The sequence below is a fragment of the Palaemon carinicauda genome, chromosome 8 (genome assembly GCF_036898095.1).
Source record: "Palaemon carinicauda isolate YSFRI2023 chromosome 8, ASM3689809v2, whole genome shotgun sequence".
NCBI lineage: Eukaryota > Metazoa > Arthropoda > Malacostraca > Decapoda > Palaemonidae > Palaemon > Palaemon carinicauda.
In genome coordinates, this window is record NC_090732.1 from 137,127,287 (window position 1) to 137,149,786 (window position 22,500).

Genomic DNA, 22,500 nt, shown 5'->3' on the forward strand with positions numbered 1-22,500 from the left:
ATGTAACCTAAAAATAGAGGTCAAAGAGCCTCTAAAGCTACAAGTAATGCACCTCAAAATCGGGGTCAAAAAGCCCCTAATGCTATAAATAAGGCACATAAAAATAGAGGTCAAAGAGTCACTAATGCTACAAGTAATGGACCTCTAAAACGAGATAAAAAAAAGCCCCTAATGCTATAAATAAGGCACCTAAAAAGACAGGACAAAGAGCCTCTAATACTAGAAGTATGTACCTCAAAATCGAGGTAAAAAAGCTCCTAATGCTATAAATAAGGCACCAAAAAAAGAGAGGTCAAAGAGTCTTTAATGCTAGAAGTAATGCACCTCAAAATCGAGGTAAAAAAGCCCCTAATGCTATATATCAGGCTCCTACAAATACAGGTAAAAAAAACCCTAATGCTAAATATTATGCTCCTAAAAATAGAGGTCAAAGAGCCTCTAATGCTTGAAGTAATGCACCTCAAAATCGAGGTCAAAAAGCATCAAATGCTATAAATAAGGCACCTAAATACAGAGGTCAAAGATACTGTAATGCTAGAGGTATTGCACCTCAAAAAAAGAGGTAAAATAGCCCCTAATGCTATATATCAGGCACCTAAAATAGAGGTCAAAGAGCCTCTAATGCTAAAAGTAATGCTCCTCAAAATCGATGTCAAAAAGCCCCTAATGCTATAAACAAGGCACGTAAAAATAGAGGTCAAAGAGCCTCTAATGCTAGAAGTAATGCACCTTAAAATCGAGGTAAAAAAAAAGACTAACACTAGAGATAAGGCACCTTGAAATATAGTAAAAAAAAAAACCTCTAATGCTAGAGATAAGGCACCTAAGATAGAGGTAAGAAAGCACCTAATGCTAGAGATAAGGCACCTAAAAATTTCAAAAAGCCTCTAATGATAGAGGCTAGAGATAAGGCACCTAAAAATGTCAAAAAGCCTCTAATGATAGAGGCTAGAGATAAGGCACCTAAAAATGTCAAAAAGCCTCTAATGATAGAGGCTAGAGATAAGGCACCTAGAAATGTCAAAAAGCCTCTAATGATAGAGGCTAGAGATAAGGCACCTCAAAATCAGATGTCAAAAAGCCCCTAATGCTAGAGATAAGACACCTAAAAATAGAGGTCATCTTCTTCTTCTTCTTTGTCTGCCTCTTTTCCCACTTTTATGTGGTGTCGATGTTTCTGGCCAGCGTTCTTCATCTACCTCTGTCCCACACTTCATCACCGGTTAATCCCTTTGATCGAAGGTCATAAAGCCCCTAAAGCTAAAGTTAAGGCACCTCAAAATATAGGTAAAAAATCCCCTGATGCTAGAGATAAGGCACCTAGCACCTAAAATCAGAAGTCTAAAAGCCCCTAATGCTCAAGACAAGGCACCTTAAAATAGAGGTCATAAAATCCCTAACGCTAGAGATAAGGCACCTCAAAACAGAAGTCAAAAAAGCCCCTAATGCTAGAGATAAGGAGCATAAAAATAGTGGTAAAAAAAGCTCCTAATGTTAGAGATAGAGCACCTAAAAACAGAGGTAAAAAAGGCCCTAATGCTAGAGATAAGGCACCTTAAAATAGAGGTCAAAAAGCCCCTAATGCTAGAGGTAAGGCACCTAAAAATAGAGGTCATAAAGCCCCTAAATCTAAAATTAAGACACCTGAAAATAGAGGTAAAAAAGCTCCTGATGCTAGAGATAAGGCCCCTCAAAATAAGAGGTAAAAAGCCCCTAAAGCTAGAGATAAGGCACCTCGATATAGAGGTCATAAAGCCCCTAAATGCACCTAGAACTAGAGGTAAAAAGCCCCTAATGCTAGAGATAAGGCACCTAAAAATATAGAGGTCATAAAGCTAAAGTTAAAGCACCTAAAATAGAGGTAAAAAAACCCTAATGCTAGAGATAAGGCACCTCAAAATAGAGGTCAAAGAACCTCAAATGATAAAAGTAAGGCACCTCAAAATAAGAGGTCAAAAAGCCCCTGATGTTAGAGGTAAGGAACCTCAAAATGTGGACCAAAGAGGTGCTACAATTAAATAGAGCATATACTTTAGGTAGTTTTTATGAATGAAATGACCCTACTTCAGCCAGGTGAGTGGCGAACTAAACAGCCAGCATACCTCCTCCTCACCATGCAGGATCCTGCTACTTCAACACCGTCAGTGAGTCCCAGACCTTTCATATATAGCCATCCATGTCTGGACTCCGATAGATCAGACATAAATAGGGTTGTAACTTGGCAAGTAAAATATATATATATATATATATATATATATATATATATATACATATATATATATATATATATATATATATATATATATATAAATATATATATAAATATATATACATATATATATATATATAAAACGGATTTTGAGCGAAGCGAAAAATCTATTTTTGGGTGAGATGGCCATGTCGTCCTGATGGAAGTTCCTATGGGGTAGCTTCCTAGGGTATATTACAACTACGGCGATATTCCCAGAGAATTTACCTTAAGGTACCAGAATTCTAACTCCTGGAGCGAGTATCCCTCGTGAAAGGGATATCGCGACATATCAGAGGACGTATTCTAGACACGCCACATGGCAATCTACATCCTGGACAGAGATTTCGTCTCGTAGGAGGTGATTGGCGAGATACGAATTCGGGAAAGAAAAAGGGGAGCCGCTCCCAAGGCTTCCCTATCCTCCGATTTTATGCGTGCCTGGCGCCAATCCTGGCGCCATCTGTATTCCTTGTAGCGTACACGAGGTGCTACAGATACTGTATGTAGGGAGGGGTCCTACAGCCCTTTCTTAGAAAGGCAAGGGCGGGTCCATCAGGACGACATGGCCATCTCACCCAAAAATAGATTTTTCGCTTCGCTCAAAATCCGTTTTTTGGGCTCAAGCCATGTCGTCCTGATGGAAGTGTACCAGAGCATTACTGTATCTGTGGATTCTCAGAACGTGCCGTACTCCCCGGAGGTAATTTTTTCCCGGTCGACTAGACCTAGAGACCTAAGATGTTACCGTTATACATCTTTTCAACTAACTATAAACTATGTTAGAGCTTCCTGCCCCCTACAGGGAAGAGTCCTACTAGACTCTGGAAAAGTCTCGAAGAGTACATATACCTATGTATGAATACCAGGCAAGCTAATATAGTGGTCTCGCCCTATATTAAGTAAAGCATAGTTTTTAAAGAACCACTGCGTCAATATGAAATATCGACCAGTTCTCCGCACAATACTTGTATTGGACAAAGGTTTTATATCCGCATAGGAGGAAAACCAATGCAACATAGCTTGCATAAAGGAACAATTCTATTAGAATTATCCCAGATAAGGTACATAGAATGAATGCTCAATTATACCAATAAATTGACACAGGTGAAGGAGACGCAAGGTTCTCAAGAACCAGATTATTGACAGGCAATAAATAGACAGGTTAACCACAATTATATATATATATATATACATAAGAAGAGGATAACCCAAAACTTTAAGCATAAGTATGATAGTAAACAGAGCTTATTTGTCTGAAAGAAAAAACATTAGATGCCACTTTTAAGATACCGAGGTATCAAAGTCATAAAAGCCTGTATTACAAATCAATGACATTAGCGTTAGAAACGCTCGGCACACATGTCTGCACTTATGCTAGGTTCACCTTCGGAAATGGAACAGTCTGCATGGGCAACACAGTGCCCTTACTTAGTTTGTAGTACAGTATGTAACTACACACTCACCCTGGAATTAATCGTCCCAATTAAGACCACTGTTCCTCGCAGAGTTAAACAGTAGGGTTAACACCGCGACCCACTGCTACCACAGATCTCTTTTAGTTCCTCTACTTGCTTCGCATAGTGGCGAAAGAACACTCTGGAAGACTTCCAGCCAGTGTATGAACGGAGATGTTCAAAATCCATACAATTAAAGAAATTTAAGGATGAGGCAACTTTCCTCGGATCGTGACCTGCGGGTGTATTGTCAGGATCCGCTCTGCGAATAAAATATGTGATTTTCGCTCTGAGTTGATTCAGAGATAAATTTGAGCCTGATGTTTCTCCCCTGAATAGTTGACCACCCTTGAAGTCTGAAGTTCTATGAAGATAGACCTTTAGGCATTCTACTGGACATAGAGATGCATCTTCTTTCAGAGGGCAGATTCTCCAGGGACCCCACCTGTTGGTGGGTAACTCATTCTTGGCGAGAAACGTAGGATCCGGAAACAGGTTCAGTTCTCCCCCATCCAGGAACTGAACACGACCTGCCTCTCTCGAGAGGCTACGATCTCACTAACCCTGGCCCCGGACGCGAGTGCAAAATAGGAAAATAACTTTTTGTGTCAAATCCTTTAACGCACACTCTTCATTGCTCAACAGAGAAGCGAAATGAAGAACTTGTCTAAAGACCATGAAATGGGCTTTGGAGGTGCTGAAGGTCTGAGCCTAGCACAGGCTTTCGGGACTTTATTAAAGATCTCGTTACCTAGGTCGACCTGGAAGGCATATAGAATGGGTCTTGTCAAAGCAGACTTACACGCTGAAATCGTGTTCGCTGCCAATCCTTGACCATGGAGGTGGAGAAGAAAGATAAGCAGAAGTCTGTCAAGATCTCCTGCGGATTCTTCGCCTTGACAAAAGGCCACCCATTTTCTCCAAGATGACTCATATTGCCTTCTAGTAGATTTGCACTTATATTCCCCAAGGAAGTCTATACTGGCTTTCGAAATCCCGAAACGCTTTCTCACCGCTAGGGAGAGAAAATCATGAGCTGCAGGGTCCGGGTTTTCTGTAATGAAGCGCAGACAGTTGACTTCTGGACTCGCTGGGTCAGAACTGGATCTGGTAGTGGTACAAACTTCAGCTACAGTTCCAATGCCAGGAGGAACCACACGCTGTTCGGCCACTTGTGGGCCACTATTGCCGCTACCCCTTGAAGGATCTCAGTTTGTTGAGGACCCTCAACAGAAGGTTGTGAGGAGGGAACAGATAAATCTTGGACCATCTGTTCCAGTCGAGGGACATCGCGTCCACTGCTTCCGCTAAGGGGTCCTCGTACGGGGCACGTACAGGGGCAACTTCTTGTTGTCTTTCGTCGCAAAGAGGTCTATCTGCAGTTCTGGGACTGATTCAGAATGAAGGAGAATGATCCTGCGTCTAAGGACCATTCCGACTCTATCGGTGTGAACCTGGATAGGGCGTCCGCTGTCACATTGCGGACTCCTTGAAGGTGAACTGCCGACAGGTACCACTTCTTCTTTTCCGCCAATCGGAAGATGGCCAACATCACCTGGTTGAGAGGTGGTGACCTCGATCCTTGTCGATTCAAGTATCTCACAACTACCTCGCTGTCTATCACCAACCTTATGTGGATCGAGTGACGCGGGGAGACTTTCTTTAAGGTAAGGAGCACTGCCCTAGCTTCTAGAAAGTTTTATGTGAAAGGTCTTGAATAGCTTGGACCAAGTCCCCTGGACTTTTTTCCGATGAGAGTGACCTCCCCATCCCTCCTTCGAGGCGTCTGAGTGAATCGTCACCGACGGGGGAGGTGGCTGAAGAAGAACCGACTCCTTTAGATGTCTGGCTTGGGACCAAGGCCAGAGAAGAGTACTTAGCCGAAGCGGCTGGTCTTCTCAGATCTCTTCGCGCGTTTGATGCATAACTTCTCCAAACTCCGATTGCATCCTTTAGCTGTGCTCTTAGCACTGGGTCTGTCACCGAAGCAAACTGGAGAGAGCGCAGTACCCTCTCCTGCTCGCGTCTTGATATCCTTTCGGAATCTAGAAGTCTCTCGACAGAACCCGCTATCTCCTTCCTTTTCTTCGCCGGGGTGGAGAAACGGTGTGACAAAAGGTCCCAGTGGATTCCCAGCCACTGGAACTTTTGAGATGGAGAAAGTCGAGACTTTTTCTGTTGATCTTGAAGCCTAGGTACTCTAGGAACTGGATCACTTGACTGGAAGCTTGCAAGCATTCTGTCTCGGATGCTGCCCACACCAACCAGTCGTCCAGGTAGGCTATTACCTGAATTCCCTTTAGGCGTAATTGTTTGAGAGCTACGCTCGCAAGCTTCGTAAAAATCCTTGGGGCTATGTTTAGCCCGAATGGCATGGCTCCGAAGGCGTATAGTCTTCGTTGTAGCCTGAACCCTAGGTAGGGGGAGAGTCGATGGCTAATTGGAATGTGCCAATAGGCGTCTGACAAGTCTATAGAGACGGAATATGCCCTCTTGGGCAGTAAGGTCCTTATGTGTTGCAGTGTTAGCATTTTGAATTTGCAATTCACTATGAACTTGTTGAGTGGCGACAAGTCCAGAATGACTCTGAGCTTTTCCGAGTCTTTCTTGGGAACACAAAACAGCCTCCCTTAGAAATTGATGGGCATCACCCTTCAGATCACCTTCTTTCTCCGACAGTTCTTGAACGTACTCCTCCATAACGGGGGTGGAGTGTTGGAAAAACCGAAGGCACGGGGATGGAGTGCTGTACCAGCTCCCGCCCAGTCCGTTCTTGAGTAGGCTGTGGGCCCAGGGATCGAAGGTCCACCGATCCCGAAATTTCAGAAGTCTCCCTCCTACCGGTATCACCTCACTTGGACTGCCGTCCTGAGGTCTTGCCTTCCTGACCACGACCACCCCTGAATCCCCTTCCCCTTGAGGGGCGTCTAGACGAGCCTCTGGCTGCTCCTCTAGGCTTTGCTCGAAAGGAAGTAGACTGCCCTTCGAACGCTGGGGTGAATGCCGTGGACTGTGTCGACACGGCCTGGGGTACCCACTGAAAAGTGGTCGGGGTTTGTGCCACGATCTGGGGCACTGGGGGCAATGGCAATTGCAGTTGCTGTTGCTGTCTAAGAGGCTTGGCTGGCCGAGACGGTAGCCTAGTCCTCATAGTCTTCCTCTTTGGTTGAGGACCCTCATCCGGGGAAGACTTTCTTTTGATAGCCAGGCCCCACTTCTGGAGAAGGTTTCTATTCTCCAAGGCGGCCTTATCAACAACTTCTTTGACCAAGTCGGTAGGGAAAAGGTCTTTTCCCCAAATGTTGGAGGAGATTAGTTTCTTTGGCTCGTGCCTCACCGTAGCCGAGGTAAACACGAACTCCCTACAAGCTCTCCTTGCCTTGACGAAGCCATAAAGGTCCTTCGTCACTGTGGCCAGATGAGACTTGGCCACTACCATGAACATTTCATGGACCTTGGGGTCATTTGCCATCGTCTCGAGAGTAGTCTGAAGAGACACTGAAGCAGTCAGTCTTTCTTTTGTATCTAACTCACTTCGCAAAAGAAAGTCAGACAGCTTAGGGAGGTCCTTGCCGAACTGACGTCCGGCAATATCAGCCTCCAACTTTCCAACTGAGAACGTAAGATGGACGTCCTTCCAGTGTTTGTGGTCCATAGGTAGGGCCAGCGACAAGGGTTTACACTCCTCTAGGGAGGGGCAAGACTTGCCGGCCTCGACTGCTTTTAGTACAGCCAGAAACCCTTTCTGTAAAAAAGGGGAAGGCTCTAGTAGGCGAGGACACAAAGGAAGGGAGCTTCCTATTTAATGCGGCTACCTTTGAGTTAGAGAAGCCCCTCTCTTTCATCGAGGATGAAAGTAGAGCTTGAGCCTTAGCATGGTCCATCACTATGACCTCCTTCGGCTCTGTCTCCTCCTTTGAAGCTGGTTCCTTCCTCAGCCGGACATAACAGTCCGGATATGATGCCTTGCTGGGCCAGAATTCCACCTCCTCCAGGGGAACTGAGCCCAGCTTATCCGAGATGACGATCTTTCCAGTCGTCATCGGCATGTGCTCAGCATACCTCCATGGGTTAGCATCTGAGCACAAGGGAAGGTCTTTCACATTGAGCTTTTTCTGGGGCCCATGTGATTCTGCAAGGCACTGCATTCGCAGTTCCATTGCAGCCGCCTTCTCCTGATTCTCCTTCTGCATTTGTTGGATCATTCCAACAATAGAAGAGAGGGCCTGTCCCAGCTCTACTGGGAGACCGGCCGATGTAGAGGGAATAGGCTCCGGAATCTGAGCCGGAGTAGCCGACACCTCGACGACGTCTACCTCTACAACATCTGGGGCTTGAACTTCATCCTGGGCTTCTGCCAGGAGGTCTTCCTCCTGACACCCGTCCACATCAGACATCCTGTCATCTAACTGGATGTCTTGCATCGCGACCGCGACTTCAGCATCCACCTGGATCTGAACTTAGGGGATCTCCTCTTGAGGCTGGGGAATCACTGCATCAGCTGATGCCTTAGGGAAAAGATACGCCCTCATCTTCTCACTTGGAAGATAAGGGCCAGAAGTGTTCTTTTGGAAGCCCCTTACCCAGGTACGAAGCTTCTTCCTAGCTATATCCCTTGATTACTCTGTCCTAGGGGAATTAAAGGTCTCAATAATCAGGTTAGTGCGCACAGTACATACCTGAGGGTCCCAATACCGGAGATCATCCTTGGAGACAGCGTATGCTGCGTGTCTCCTACAAAACTCATGTCCGCAGAGGTTCTTGCTGCTGACGTTGCAGAAAGCACTTCCCCACTTCGGAGTGTCCTTCTGTAAAGAGAAGAAATTTCCATGAGTATCAAGTGAACTATGTATCACTGGATATGCATAGTATAGCATAACAATTCAGAAAGGAAAGACACACACTTGTGTTTCCCTCACAACCCATTGTTGCAGCCTTCCAGATAATAAAATCAAAATGGTTTATCTCTTCTAGAGTAACCAATGCAAGGTTTCCAGAGGAAACAGGTGGAGCTCACACCTAAGCAATGATATTAAAATCCTGGATAATAGACAGGAAAGAACTCAGCTTCCTATCTGTAGGGCAACAGCAAAGGGATGTGCAAGAAAACACAATAGTGTTAGAAGACTCAGGGCTGTACCAAAACCCTTACCATAGTTTTCTTCTTACTGTATATGCTATACTGAAGAATACTAGTACAGTATAGGGGGATGTGTGCCGGCCTGCCTTTGCCGGCCGGCACACACCACAACTAGCTTTAAAGTATACTACTTAACAGCTATAGGGCGGCAGCACTCTGGTTCAAATGCCTGTGCCGGTCGGCAGCAACTGCCGGCCGGTAACAGCCAATGTTGGCCGGCAATGGCTGCCGGCCAGCAACTACACAAGGTAGTACCCAGCTGCCGGCCACACTCTTGGTGACCGGCAGACAAGGGCTGACATAAGCCGGCCGGCAAAGGTACAAGACCGATGCCAGCCGGCAGCAAAAGAACCAGAGGACTACACCTGCCCGGCTGCCGGCCTCATAGGCCGGCAGACGGGTCAGGTACACCACTAGAAGAAAAATAGAATGGATGCCGGGATAAGAGTGTACACAACCTCCAAGCCCGGCAACCGAAAGAGTGCATATAAGGAAGGGGAGAAACTAATTCAGGCTTCCTGACCAATGCCGTCTGGCTCTGCCGGCAGGCATGGATGAGGGACCAAGAGAGGTCCGGGCAGCACTCGAAAACATAAGACCCTTGCCGGCCAGCAGCTCTGCCGGCCGGCAAGGGGCTGAGTCAATTCCACATCCTAACCTATACTAGGTCCAGATGTAGAACGACGTACAGTACAGTAATGGCTCGGCCATTACGAAGAAAGAGGGGGAAGGGACAAGAGGGTCCTGCCAACCTTGCTTTAGTGACAGATCACCCGCAGCCAAGAAACTTATCTTAGCCTAAGGGAGATCTAAGGGGGAAGGCCAGCAATACTTGCCAGCTCCCAGAGCACCAAAGCAAGGAAGGCGTTGCTACTCCCAAGGAAAGAACTTATCCTCCCCCGAGAACAGCAACAAGGACTAGTCTGGTAGATCACAAAAGAAGGAATCATATCCACAGAAACCTTCGGTAGTGACCTAAGGGAGCTAAGCTCCCTTTGTCTGTGTTAGGTCAGCGAGGGGGACTCAGCCCCAAGCCAGACAACACAGACTCAGACTAAAAAACTCTGTTGTTCTGTCCCTCTTGAACCATAACTACAGGAACAGGAAGGTACAGTAACACCCTAGTATAGTTTTATCGAAAATAAATTCGGAAAAAACCACTTAGGGATAAGCCCAAGGCTTAAACAGAGGGAAAGGGATTGCATACCTTCTCCGAAGAAAAGAAAGCAACCGGGGAGTATGATAAAGTATACTAAGGCTCCATAAGCTACTAGCCTAGGCACCAAGAGAATCGATTACCTAAATCACCGAAACTCACTCGTATACTATCTTGGAAATATTCCACACAGTCTAAAATGTATAAAATATAGCCTAAAGCTTCAATAAAATTTTAATTACACTCGGAAAAACCATAATCATGCATGAAGTACTAGGACCAAACGACTAGGCTACATGGCCTAGCGTAGGCCAGAATGGCGAATACTTCGCCAAATAATACTAAGCACGAAAGGAAATCCTATGTAATGCTAAATAGCTTAAATTTATTAAAGCAAAACAACCAGGAATGTCGCTCTGACTAACTAATTTATACCTAGCGAGCGACAGCGTCCAAGACGCCTCTGGTAGGCTACGGCTCTTGTATCAAAGATTAATCCTATTAATCACTCAAAATTTTACCAAGAGCCTACATTTATACATAAAAGACACTATACTCAACTTATCAGAGGCCGACGAAGACGGAGAAGCCATGAAAAGTAGAATAAATCCAAGATTTGCGAGAAAAACAGGAAAAAACACCGAGTTGTTAAGCTACGCAAAAAGGAATACAGATGGCGCCAGGATTGGCGCCAGGCACGCATACGAATCGGAGGATAGGGAAGCCTTGGGAGCGGCTCCCCTTTTTCTTTCCCGAATTCGTATCTCGCCAATCACCTCCTACGAGACGAAATCTCTGTCCAGGATGTAGATTGCCATGTGGCGTGTCTAGAATACGTCCTCTGATATGTCGCGATATCCCTTTCACGAGGGATACTCGCTCCAGGAGTTAGAATTCTGGTACCTTAAGGTAAATTCTCTGGGAATATCGCCGTAGTTGTAATATACCCTAGGAAGCTACCCTATAGGAACTTCCATCAGGACGACATGGCTTGAGCCCAAAAATATATATATAAATATATATATATATATATATATATATATATATATATATATATACATACATACATACATATAATATATATATATATATATAAATATATATATATATACATACATACATATAATATATATATATATATATAAATATATATATATATACATACATACATATAATATATATATATATATATAAATATATATATATACATACATACATACATATATATATATATATATATATATATAAATATATATATATATATATATACATATATATATATATATATATATAAATATATATATATATATATATGTATATATATACATATATATACTGTATATATATATATATATATATATATATATATATATATATATATATATGACTAACATTTTAGATCTTAATTAATGTAAATATCAACCAAAATGGCATTCATTATCGAATTCTATCATCACTAGAAATTAATTTATGATAACAGCCTCTGGCTGGGCATAAATTCGAACCTATGCCTTTTAGCCGCAACCATGCTTGCACACTGTAACCAACCATGCTATCAAGACAAATACAAGTTTATTACAAGTCTACCGTACATATTCCTGTCGAAGTCAGGAATCTATTCTCAGATTTGAAATAAACTCATCTCCACTATAATAGCTGATTAGTGTTTGCAACACTTTGTTATTGATATATATTCATGATAAATAACCACGCGTTGCAAACTCACTAATCAGCTCTCATAGAGGAGAAGGGTTGCTTTCAAGTATAAGAACAGATTCCTGAATTCGACAAGAATATGTACGGTAGACTTGTAATAAACTTGTATAATATATATATATATATATATATATATATATATATATATATATATATATGTATATATATATGTATATATATATATATATATATATATATATGTATATATATATATATATATATATATATATATGTGTGTGTGTGTGAAAGAGATAGAGAGGTCTTTTCTCTTATTCTTTTAAGAAATGCAATCGTTTTCGAGAATAGTTATCGAAAAATATAATCACACCGATATATTTGAATGCCTTATTACATTTTTATATGGAACATCCTTAAACATTGTGGGAACTGACTATTCCAATTAATATACGTCGGAATGATATATCCTTTGTTTGCATAATTCTAGCAGCAGCTGCTCTCTCTCTCTCTCTCTCTCTCTCTCTCTCTCTCTCTCTCTCTCTCTCTCTCTCTCTCTCTCTCTCTCTCTCTCTCTCTCTCTCTATATATATATATATATATATATTACCTGTATCTAATATTTGATATTATTTGGATGTTCCCAAGGATCACACAATACCGCTAACTACTTTGCAAGTTTAGTTTTGGAATTGTATTTCTTTCGGGTGAAGATTCCCTTGCTGCAAAGAAGTTCAGTGGCCACCTAAAACAATGTTAGAACGATATATGCCCGTTTTCATTGCGAGTTAGAAAAATTGATATTAAATGTTATCAATAGGGGTATTACCATCATCATCATCACTTCATAAATGTTAATAAGCAAACCTCGTTAAGCCATACAGTAAGATTACCCAATTGCCACCTCTCCACCATCATCTTTAACCCCCCACCTAGTTATATCCTTCTACCCCCATCCTCTCATGTTTGAGGTTTAAATGTCTCACAGTTATGATGAGATCCTTCTGGTGGAAGCTTTTTAGTAAATGAAAAACAAAATACTAAGGTGACAATATTTCATACAGATTGCTTTCCAGGTGTTTAAAATTATATAAAAACTATAAATAACGAAGTAAATATGCGAAAGACTGATTGAACAAATATTGAGAGTAATGGATTTCTTGAAGAGCTTACCGGGGGAACACTTTTACGGTGTTGGACATCAAGACGTGAAACTACAAATGACCAGGGAAGGGGGTTCACTTGGAAGAGAGCGACTTGCCCAGAAAATTTGATTGATTGACTGATTGATTAGGAGTTTTTTGACATCCTGACATCTAAGGTTATTGACGCCGAACCAGATAATTTGATTAAACAATGTATTGATAGCTTAATCTGTTATACCCTAAATCCTATATACCACATCATCACTATAATAATGCACCAATGAACTTTCACTGCATGTCATTTCACATTTTATTTTCACCAATCACTTCTGAAACAATATAAATTATGTTAACTGATGATGTATTTTAAATCTCCAACCTCAAACTAATATAATTGATATAGCAAATAATACCATTTTCTCTAAGAGGGCCGGAGCCAAGTAGCCCCTGACAAAAGCTGACCCCAACCACACCGAGCTACGTGGCTCATGGTTGAAATCAAAGGAAAACACTGAAATCAAAGGAAAACACTGAAATCAACAACAAAACCTTTAAAACTCATTACCTTCGAAATTTTGAACAAAGGCCACTTATTAATGATTGGTGACCCAATAGGTGCTATTTTAAATGATACATTATTAGCCCCTACATATAATGCATAGGCCAGTGTGTATATATGTGGAGAGAGAGAGAGAGAGAGAGAGAGAGAGAGAGAGAGAGAGAGAGAGAGAGAGAGAGAGAGAGAGAGGAATTGCTCAAGAAAACGCAAATGAAGGATATTTCCATTTTATGAATATTAATATGAATAGTAAGTTCAATTATTATTGAAGAAAATTTTATATAGAAATAGGATAGGAAAATTCACATACAAATTTTTTTTATGAATTAGTTTCGAAATAATATTAGATTACATTTCTTAAAAGAATAAAAAAAAAATCTCTCTTCATCGCATTTCTTTGAGTGATATCAGTAATTTCCCTCCTCACATTCGAACCAACCTAACGATGCCTCGGTTGTTTAACGTCGGCCACCTTTCAGGGCAAGAGGGGCATGATCTCTCCAAGACAGGTCTAGCCAGGCGACACTGGTTTTGTTGCTGGATGTACAATTGTCACGTAACTAATAAACAACATAACCGTTACGCCTAACAATATTCCCTCTAACCATCACCAAGATCACCCCAACTACCTTTCCTATTAGATTTCAAATATTGGGACGACGGCAGCGACGAATTTAAACCTTTGGAGGGTTCACTTCTGCCACTCTGGAGGTTCACAATGGATAACTATAGAAACTTCACCGTCACCGAAGTCTGCTGGAGTCCTACCTACCCTGACCTGTTTGCTGCAGCGTATGTGGCAGGTGAGGGTGATTACAACTCTTCAGTCTTACATTGGCTTTAAATAAAGAATATATGGCATTTTTCAACCAAACCAGATAAAATTACTTGGAAAGGGAGCCACAAGGTTTTACCGTGTAGGTTACTTACAGGAAACAAATAATTTTCAAATTTATGGATGGCTGAACCCAGCTTAGTTATGGCTACAATGGACTTGCAGATGGGGCTAGATAAAGTTTGCATTTTACAATTTATAAAGGCTTTACGCTTGTTCTAGGGATTGCACTCCTTGATCATCTACTCTTTAATCTGATTAAAATTTTAAAATTGTTTGAAATACAAAACGTTCATTTCTTCTGTTCACGATAATCTAAGACCTGCAAGAACGTGTTCTCTTTGGAAACTATCTATATAAGACCGGGATATTTTTTTTCTATTTCAACTACTTGAACATATTCTATTATTTTAATAGAATAGATTCTTTCTTTCAAAGAAGAAATCCTCCACTTATGCACATAATTACTCATATAATCACAAATTCTATTACAGCCACATTAATGCAACTTTTATTTCTATTACGCAATTTATATTTTCATCTTATACTAGCAACGAAAAATGCATATATTGGCAAAATAAATTATATATTAACCAATAATTATTCATAGAAAAAATAATAGTAAATTTCGAAAGTCTTAACGATACTTGAAACTAATTACGTGTTAACATTTTCTTGGTGGATATGGAAACATTCATTAGATAATTTCGATGCAGTAAACTACAATTCTGACTAGAGTAATTTCTAAGCAGGTCTTTAAACATACTTTTTTTAAAGCAACAATAATTGCGAGTATTTTCAATTAAAAGCACTACAGCTATTTTTTCTTTAGCAATGTTAGCTTTGGCGTTATTACCCAATCCCAACGAGACGTGAGAGATGGGTATTGTTTTTGGTAATTTTTTTTTTGTCTGTGTCTGTTTGTTTACTTGTATATTTTCTTGTTAATAACTTTATGGAAAAAAAAAATTACTAAACCGATTTACGTGAAATTTCCATAGATATGCATTAGGACACAAATCAGACCCCATTAAATTTGAACCCCATAGGGTCACAGTCAAAGCCACAGTGACCCGAAAGGTCAAAATATATATTTCACTAAAACCCGTCAATTATCATTCGATTTACTTGAAATCAAGACCAAAATCTTTATTTTTCGGTGCCAAAAATATAATTCTTTACATAAAACTAGTGCAAATGCATAGTTTTGAAGATTGGTAGGTTAAAAAATCAAGGCAGTCGAAATTTCAAGGTTACCAAATTTCAGAGGGCTATAACTCTCAAAGGAGTACAGATACACAATCGGTTAATACATTTGGCATATAGAATACCAAATTTGAGCTTTATAATAATAATACTATGATCTTCTGTGACTCTGAAAAGCCAAAATCAACATCATTTGATTCCAGCGAGTTGCAGCATCAGACAACTTTAGTAAATGAGTGTGAATTTGAACGCCACAAAAACATTAAGAGCAATGGTAGTGTTTTCGGGAAGGTTCGCATGCGAGGGAGGGGGTTAGCCGTGTCTGACACAGCTTGTTCCAATTTATAAACATGGTTCTGACCATCAACTTTTTCCAAACAGCAACATTTTTTACTTTAATCTTATTCCTAAGCATGTTTTTCGCCATCACCATTTTTCCAATGATCTCTGTAGCTAAGGCACTTCCTCAACTAATCAATTTAACACTGTGAAGATTTTCCATGCATCTCTAACACAATCATCCCATATATCTAACCATTTGCCGTATGCATACTGCCTGTCAGGAAGCAAGTACCTGGATTAAAGTTAACCTTTCTGTGACCTACTGAAGGATACAGATTGGCATATAACTGCTGTAATCAGCATTTAGGCAATTACTTGGAATATGCACTACATTGCATACATCTCGCATCTGAAAAAAAAAATAATGACCCAAGTTTTGGAGTAAACACACCTGGTATGGTTAGCGTAATGAGGAAAAACCATCTCCATATTCACCAAAACTGTTTAGGTTGTCTAAGATATATTTATTGCCAATTAAATAAAAACGAACCCTTTAACGACAAGTATCATAGAAAGGAGTACCAGATAAAGGCTGCTTCTTATTTTCAAAACCTTACAAAATTCATATCACTAATATATACGGCAATTCCTGTTGGTAAACCTTTCAAGTTTATTTGCTTCTTTGTAATTTTCATCAAAGTTCTGATAGTTCATCCAAGTATGATTCTCTCTCAATATGTTGAATTTGTTTGTTTATCATGGCTTGTGGTAGTCTATGGTAAACGTTCTTGTCTCGCAATCAGTGAATAGGGAGTTCAAACCCCGCTCACAATAGTTTCTAGTAGATCTACCTGCTTCGTTATCTGCAGTCATTGGCTGGAGAGAGAACATGGGCGCTAACCATATGTATACAGTATATGGTCGATCTCTATGACGCTACCCTGTCCCTTGCCTCTCCCGCTCATGAGTGACCTTTAATTAAACCTTTTAAAAAGATTCCTCAAATGAAGGTTGATTGTTGGTCTGGTATTCCCTAGGGGAGCGCGATAATTGAGGACAGACAGCAGTTTCATTATTTCGTCGTCGAATGCAGTCTTATTACTTTTCCTTATTCCGAAAATATAATTTCATTCTTCTAGTTATTCCCAGGACGAGGTCACATAATTGTTTACTTAATTTGGAATGACAGCAGTTATGTCCTAATTGTTTTAGCCGAAATATTATGAGGGCAGTCCCTGCTACTTCTTCCATCGTGGTCAAGCCACACTCTTTCTTTCAATATATTTACCTTTCAGGTCTGGATTCGAAAAGGAAATTTGATTGGCTGCTACCCTGGTTCTTGAATTTGCCAAATAATTAAAATCTACACACTGAGCGATGTGCATTATAAATTCTATTTCTTGAGAAAAATCACGAAATTATTTCTTTACAACAGGTGGTGTGAACGGAAAGGACGAAGGCACCGGTCTAGTTTGTCTCTTCAGTCTCAAGAGCCCAACCAACCCAGAGCGAGTCTTCCCGGCACCCTGCGGAGTCACTTGTGTTCATTTCCATCCTCAGGTAACAGTTCCGTTCTGTTCTGGTAGATTGCCAAACAGAACAGTTATCTGAGGATGGAAATGAACTACTATATAGACGCAAATTGATTAGCTTATTAGAATAGCGACCTATTTCTTTCAATCTGATGTGGTTTATCTCACATGGCAGACAACTTTTTTTCCCCCTAAATAATCAGTAAAGAAACGTTTGGTTTATTAATTGTATTACGCATTGCATGAATATTTTCGGAATGCATCTTGCACATCTGAAATAAAATAAGAAAATCAAATACCCAACTCATAATAATTCCCCTTCGATAAGATGAGAAAGAACGAGACATTACGATTTGTCTGTAAACGAATTCTCATGAAATTTTGCTTTTTGAAGTTAGCAATTCATAGGCAAAGACAAGACAACAGGTTATATTCTAGTTCTTGTGAAGCAATAAAGAATAATATTACTGTAGATTTGAGGATACCCACTGTATGAACATATTCCATTTACCAATCACTGACTACAACCCTAAAAATATATCAAGTTAATGAAAATATCACAATTCTTATGTAACTATCTCACCGACCATCAGCTATATCTTTATGAGTTACTAAGCGGACGTATAAGTCCATACCAGCTACGAGAGAAAAGGGTATAAATCAAGTAAATAATGTTTTGCTTCTGTTTTTACTGTGATATAAAGTACTGCAATCTGGTTGCTGCTGGATGGAGCGACGGAAGTGTAGTAGTATATGATGCCAAGTCCCCATACCAAAGTGCCCTTCAATCGAACGCAGTTTCGGGGAAACATATCCTTCCTGTCAATCAGGTAAGATCTTAAATTCTTTCTACAAATACACAGTTGGTATCAAGAAAAAATAATGAAACTGAATGAGATACGATGCAATTAGATGAGGGTTTGATATAAAAGGTATTTTTCAGTTTAGCAGATGTAATTTTTCACATCAAAAGGTTCTTTGTTGGATTTTCTCACAAGAATTTCTAATATTAATGGGTATCTAAATAAGAGGTGTCAAACTCATGGCCTGCGGAATGCTTCTAGGTGGCCCACGAGGTGACGAGAGATTTTTCATCTGGAGTTACTATAATTGTTATAATTGAGGTAAATTTAACTAAATTGTTAAAATAAATCATTTTTTTTTTTTTGTAAACCAAAATGACCAGCAAAATAAGTTTTAATCTTGAGTCTTGCCAATAAATAATTACCATATCTTTGATGGATCTCGGGACCCTAACCAAGTCCATAATAAATTGGCCCACAATATGATTTGAGTTTGACACTTCTGACCTAAGATTACGTCATAAACTCGACCTTTCTGTTTTCTGGAATTTTATTACGTGTTTGCATTAGGTATCTATAATTAAATTGGTCATTTTTCAAGCAATACAATGGAAGAAAAATAAAAAAAACACTACTACAATGACGAGGTTGAAGCATCATTATAAAATTTAAGGGGTATTATGCATCTTCTTGTACGGGAATTTTATTTGGGCACGAGCAAAATTAATTAAATTAACATATAGGTTTTAATGAAGACAAAACAAGCAGGTATAAGCAAAGAAAGAGCCTGGTCATACATAATATCTCTCTCTCTCTCTCTCTCTCTCTCTCTCTCTCTCTCTCTCTCTCTCTCTCTCTCTCTCTCTATATATATATATATATATATATATATATAAATATATATATAAATATATATATACTGTATATATATATACATATATATATATATATATATATATATATATATATATATATATATATATAAATATATATAGTGTATATATATATATATATATATATAAATATATATATACTGTATATATATATGTATATAAGTAGTCGTGTATGTATATATATATATATATATATATATATATATATATATATATATATATATATATATATATATATATATATATATATATAACAAAAAACACCTCCTTTCCATGTGCCTTTCAATAGTTGAGATGATTGTTCAGCATATAACTTCACGGTAAGAACCTATCTTCAACTGTCACATTCCCCTAACCGTCTCTTGAACTCAAAACTTACTTTGATAGGAATGAATTACAGAAAACGCCCAAAAGAACCATAATCGTCTTCTCCCAAAGGTACGGTGGGTAATTACCGAACCGAACGAAGACTTGCGCCTCTTCTCGGTGTCTCTTGACGGGAGAGTCACTAAATGGCAGGTGTCCAGAGGGTTGGAAGCAGCCGATATCCTCATCTTCGATACCCTCGAGGAAAAGAGCTTCACAGGCCGCTTTACGCTCTCCGAAGACATTCCCTTAGAAGGTATCTTTCAGGGAATTAAAGTGCAAGGGGAAGTCACGTATCTATTAGTCTTCCTGCATCGGTCCTCGTCCCTATGTTATGTTATGCTTATGATTATGAGCGTGAGGGATCGAGAAGAGTATATTTCACTTTATAAATAGCCAAGATAGTTACTTCCAAGCTAAATAATATAGACGATGAAAACATTTATGAGAATGCAGTCATCACTATTATATAAATATAAATGTTTTTAATTGAAGGCGAAAGACACAGTGCTTCTAAATTCTTCCTGAAAACTCGTATGGCTATGGAAAAAAAGCCATTGGTTTCGTTTCTTTGCAAGGAATTAAAAGTTACGTGTATAGAAATATAGAATATAATCTTAATACAATTAATGTATGAACAATCAATAGTCTCAGGGTGACTTACGTGACAAAACGTAATATCCATAGAATATAGACTTTTTGTTTCGTCTCTTATATCACCGTCATTTTAGACGGGATAATTGCAATGGTATGTTAGGACACAATGATGACAACAAGTAAGCCATAGAAATGTTTCACAAAAGGTGATGAAAGCTTTTAGAAACAGAACTACAACAACGTACAACAAAAAGTTCTTGGCAGAGCAAAGACCTATACCAAATTGCTCTGCAACGGTTTGTATGTAAAAAAGGGAAAACGTAGGTTGGTTACAAGGGTCTATAATTAGGGAGCAATTAAGGGGGCGAAGAAAGAGACCTAGTACAAATTGGTTTCCGAAGTACCTGAAAGAATTCATCAAAGGTCTTTTGGTAAATAGAAATCGGTATGTAACGCAATATAAGTATTAGGGAGAATTTTGTCCTGATACATCATATGCAGTCAGGGATGCAGCTTTGAAGGTACCAAGCATTCTATACAGTGGGATCTCTTATGACAAAGTAGATAAAGTAGTGATTTTTTTCCCCCAAAGAAGCGCCTTTCAGTTATAAGAAAAATTGCATAGAATATTAAAGAATGTTAGCAAATACATTTCTAAAATATAGCTGAAATAAACATTAATTGCTTCATAACTATGGGTAGTATCAGGATCACTAAAGTGAATTCAAATTAAATACACTACTGAAAGATTAAGATTTCACTAACGTTGTCTACAGGTTACGGGACCTGCCTTGCCTTCTGCCCCAAGGACAACAACATTATGCTGGTAGGAGTTGACACAGGAGCTATTCTGCAGTGCCACACCAACTCTCCCTTGCATTCGCTCACCAGATACTCGGCCCATCTGGCACCCGTCAGGGAATTGGCTTGGAACTCTTTTCAACATGACGTCTTCCTCTCTTGTTCATCCGACTGGACCATCAAAATTTGGCTGCAACTTCACATGTACATGTTATATTTCATTTAATTCCAGTAAATATTTTTAATTCAGATGCACGCACATACATATATATACACAGATAAACAAACGTGTATATATATATATATATATATATATATGTAATGTTTGTATATATATATATATATATATATATATATATATATATATATATATATATATATATATATATATAAATATATATATATATATATATATATATATATAAATATATATATATATATATATATAAATATATATAAATATATAAATATATATATATATATATATATATATATATATATATATATATATATATATATATATATATATATATAGTAGATACACACAATGATTTGCTTTTCTTAAAAGGTGTTGGTTTCAGAGAAGAAGAGCATAAGTTACTGCCACAATCATAACCTAACAGACGAGTCATGGATGAATCAGTATTCAGTAAAACATCCGCACCAAAGTCGCTTATATTCATACATCTGAATAAAAGGCTCATGGGAGGCGCGTCAAGTCCCCAATCCAAGCTGTCTCATTCACTCATAACTTGCACACACTCTTTTGCTTCCTGAGTATCAAGGCACTTCTTTTCTTTAATACGCCTTTTGTACCATCCACTCAACTCTTTCTAGGCTTTTCTTCAACCCCCCCCCCCCTCTCCTCATTCTTGTTACTTCTAAATCATACTCTTTTCGGTAACGTATTGCGAATGAACCACCTCAAAATACTGTTCCATTTCACCACCTTTATCTCTTACTTCTCGCCCCCTCATTTCCTCCTGTATCAACAGCTTCAATCCTTTTTTCTTTTTTCTTATATTCGCACTTCTACACACTTCATTTCTATTCAAACACACACACACATACTGTATAGGTGTGTGTGAAATATTATCGTGTACTCAGTTCACCATTATAGCAAGTGATTAACACCCTGAACTAAGCATCAAATACTGGATATACACAGCATCATTTACTGTACATCCACACTCCTTATTAACAAGTTCTTTTTCCTATATAATCAAAGGACTCCAATAATAATCCTCGACGTAGGCGGAGCCATAGCCGGCGTATCCTGGGCAAATTTCAGCAGCAGTGTCGTTATAGCCGTTACTGAAGAAGGACGTGTCCACGTCTATGACCTGTTCCTGTGCAAAGCGCCTCTCTGCACCCAGAACATCATCAAGAGACGGAAGATCAGGATGTCCTGCATTGGATTCAATTCCTTCTTCCCCATCGTGTTAGTGGGAGGGGAGAGGTAATTAGTCATTTGGTTATTAGATATTTGATTTTCCAAATTAGAATACCGAATTACCACAAACTGTAGGAATACCTAATGACAAGGTATCGACTTCTTCGAGATGCATATATGCATTTTTGCTCATATAAGCAGATCTTAAACAAATACAGACGTGTATATATATATATATATATATATATATATATATATATATATATATATATATATCCGTATATCTGTTTAGTGAGATTGTTTTACTATATGGACATGAGTCATGGTATGACAATGAAACAATTTCCCATATACTTAGTAGATTTGAAAACAAACCCCTCAGAAAAATATTGGAAGTTAGATGGCAGGATGAGATT

At 39.2% G+C, this 22,500-nt stretch overlaps 1 protein-coding gene across 1 annotated transcript in view; it reads left to right on the forward strand.

The window, feature by feature from the left end:
* Positions 1-22,500, forward strand: part of LOC137644994 (dynein axonemal intermediate chain 1-like) — a 40,847-nt gene that overhangs the window by 17,466 nt on the left and 881 nt on the right. Inside the window, exons 5-10 of the mRNA XM_068377860.1 lie at positions 14,018-14,179; positions 17,135-17,259; positions 17,936-18,061; positions 19,366-19,549; positions 20,667-20,895; positions 21,920-22,150. Of these exons, the coding sequence (XP_068233961.1) occupies positions 14,018-14,179; positions 17,135-17,259; positions 17,936-18,061; positions 19,366-19,549; positions 20,667-20,895; positions 21,920-22,150 (1,057 nt within the window). The remainder of the gene's footprint in view (positions 1-14,017; positions 14,180-17,134; positions 17,260-17,935; positions 18,062-19,365; positions 19,550-20,666; positions 20,896-21,919; positions 22,151-22,500) is intronic.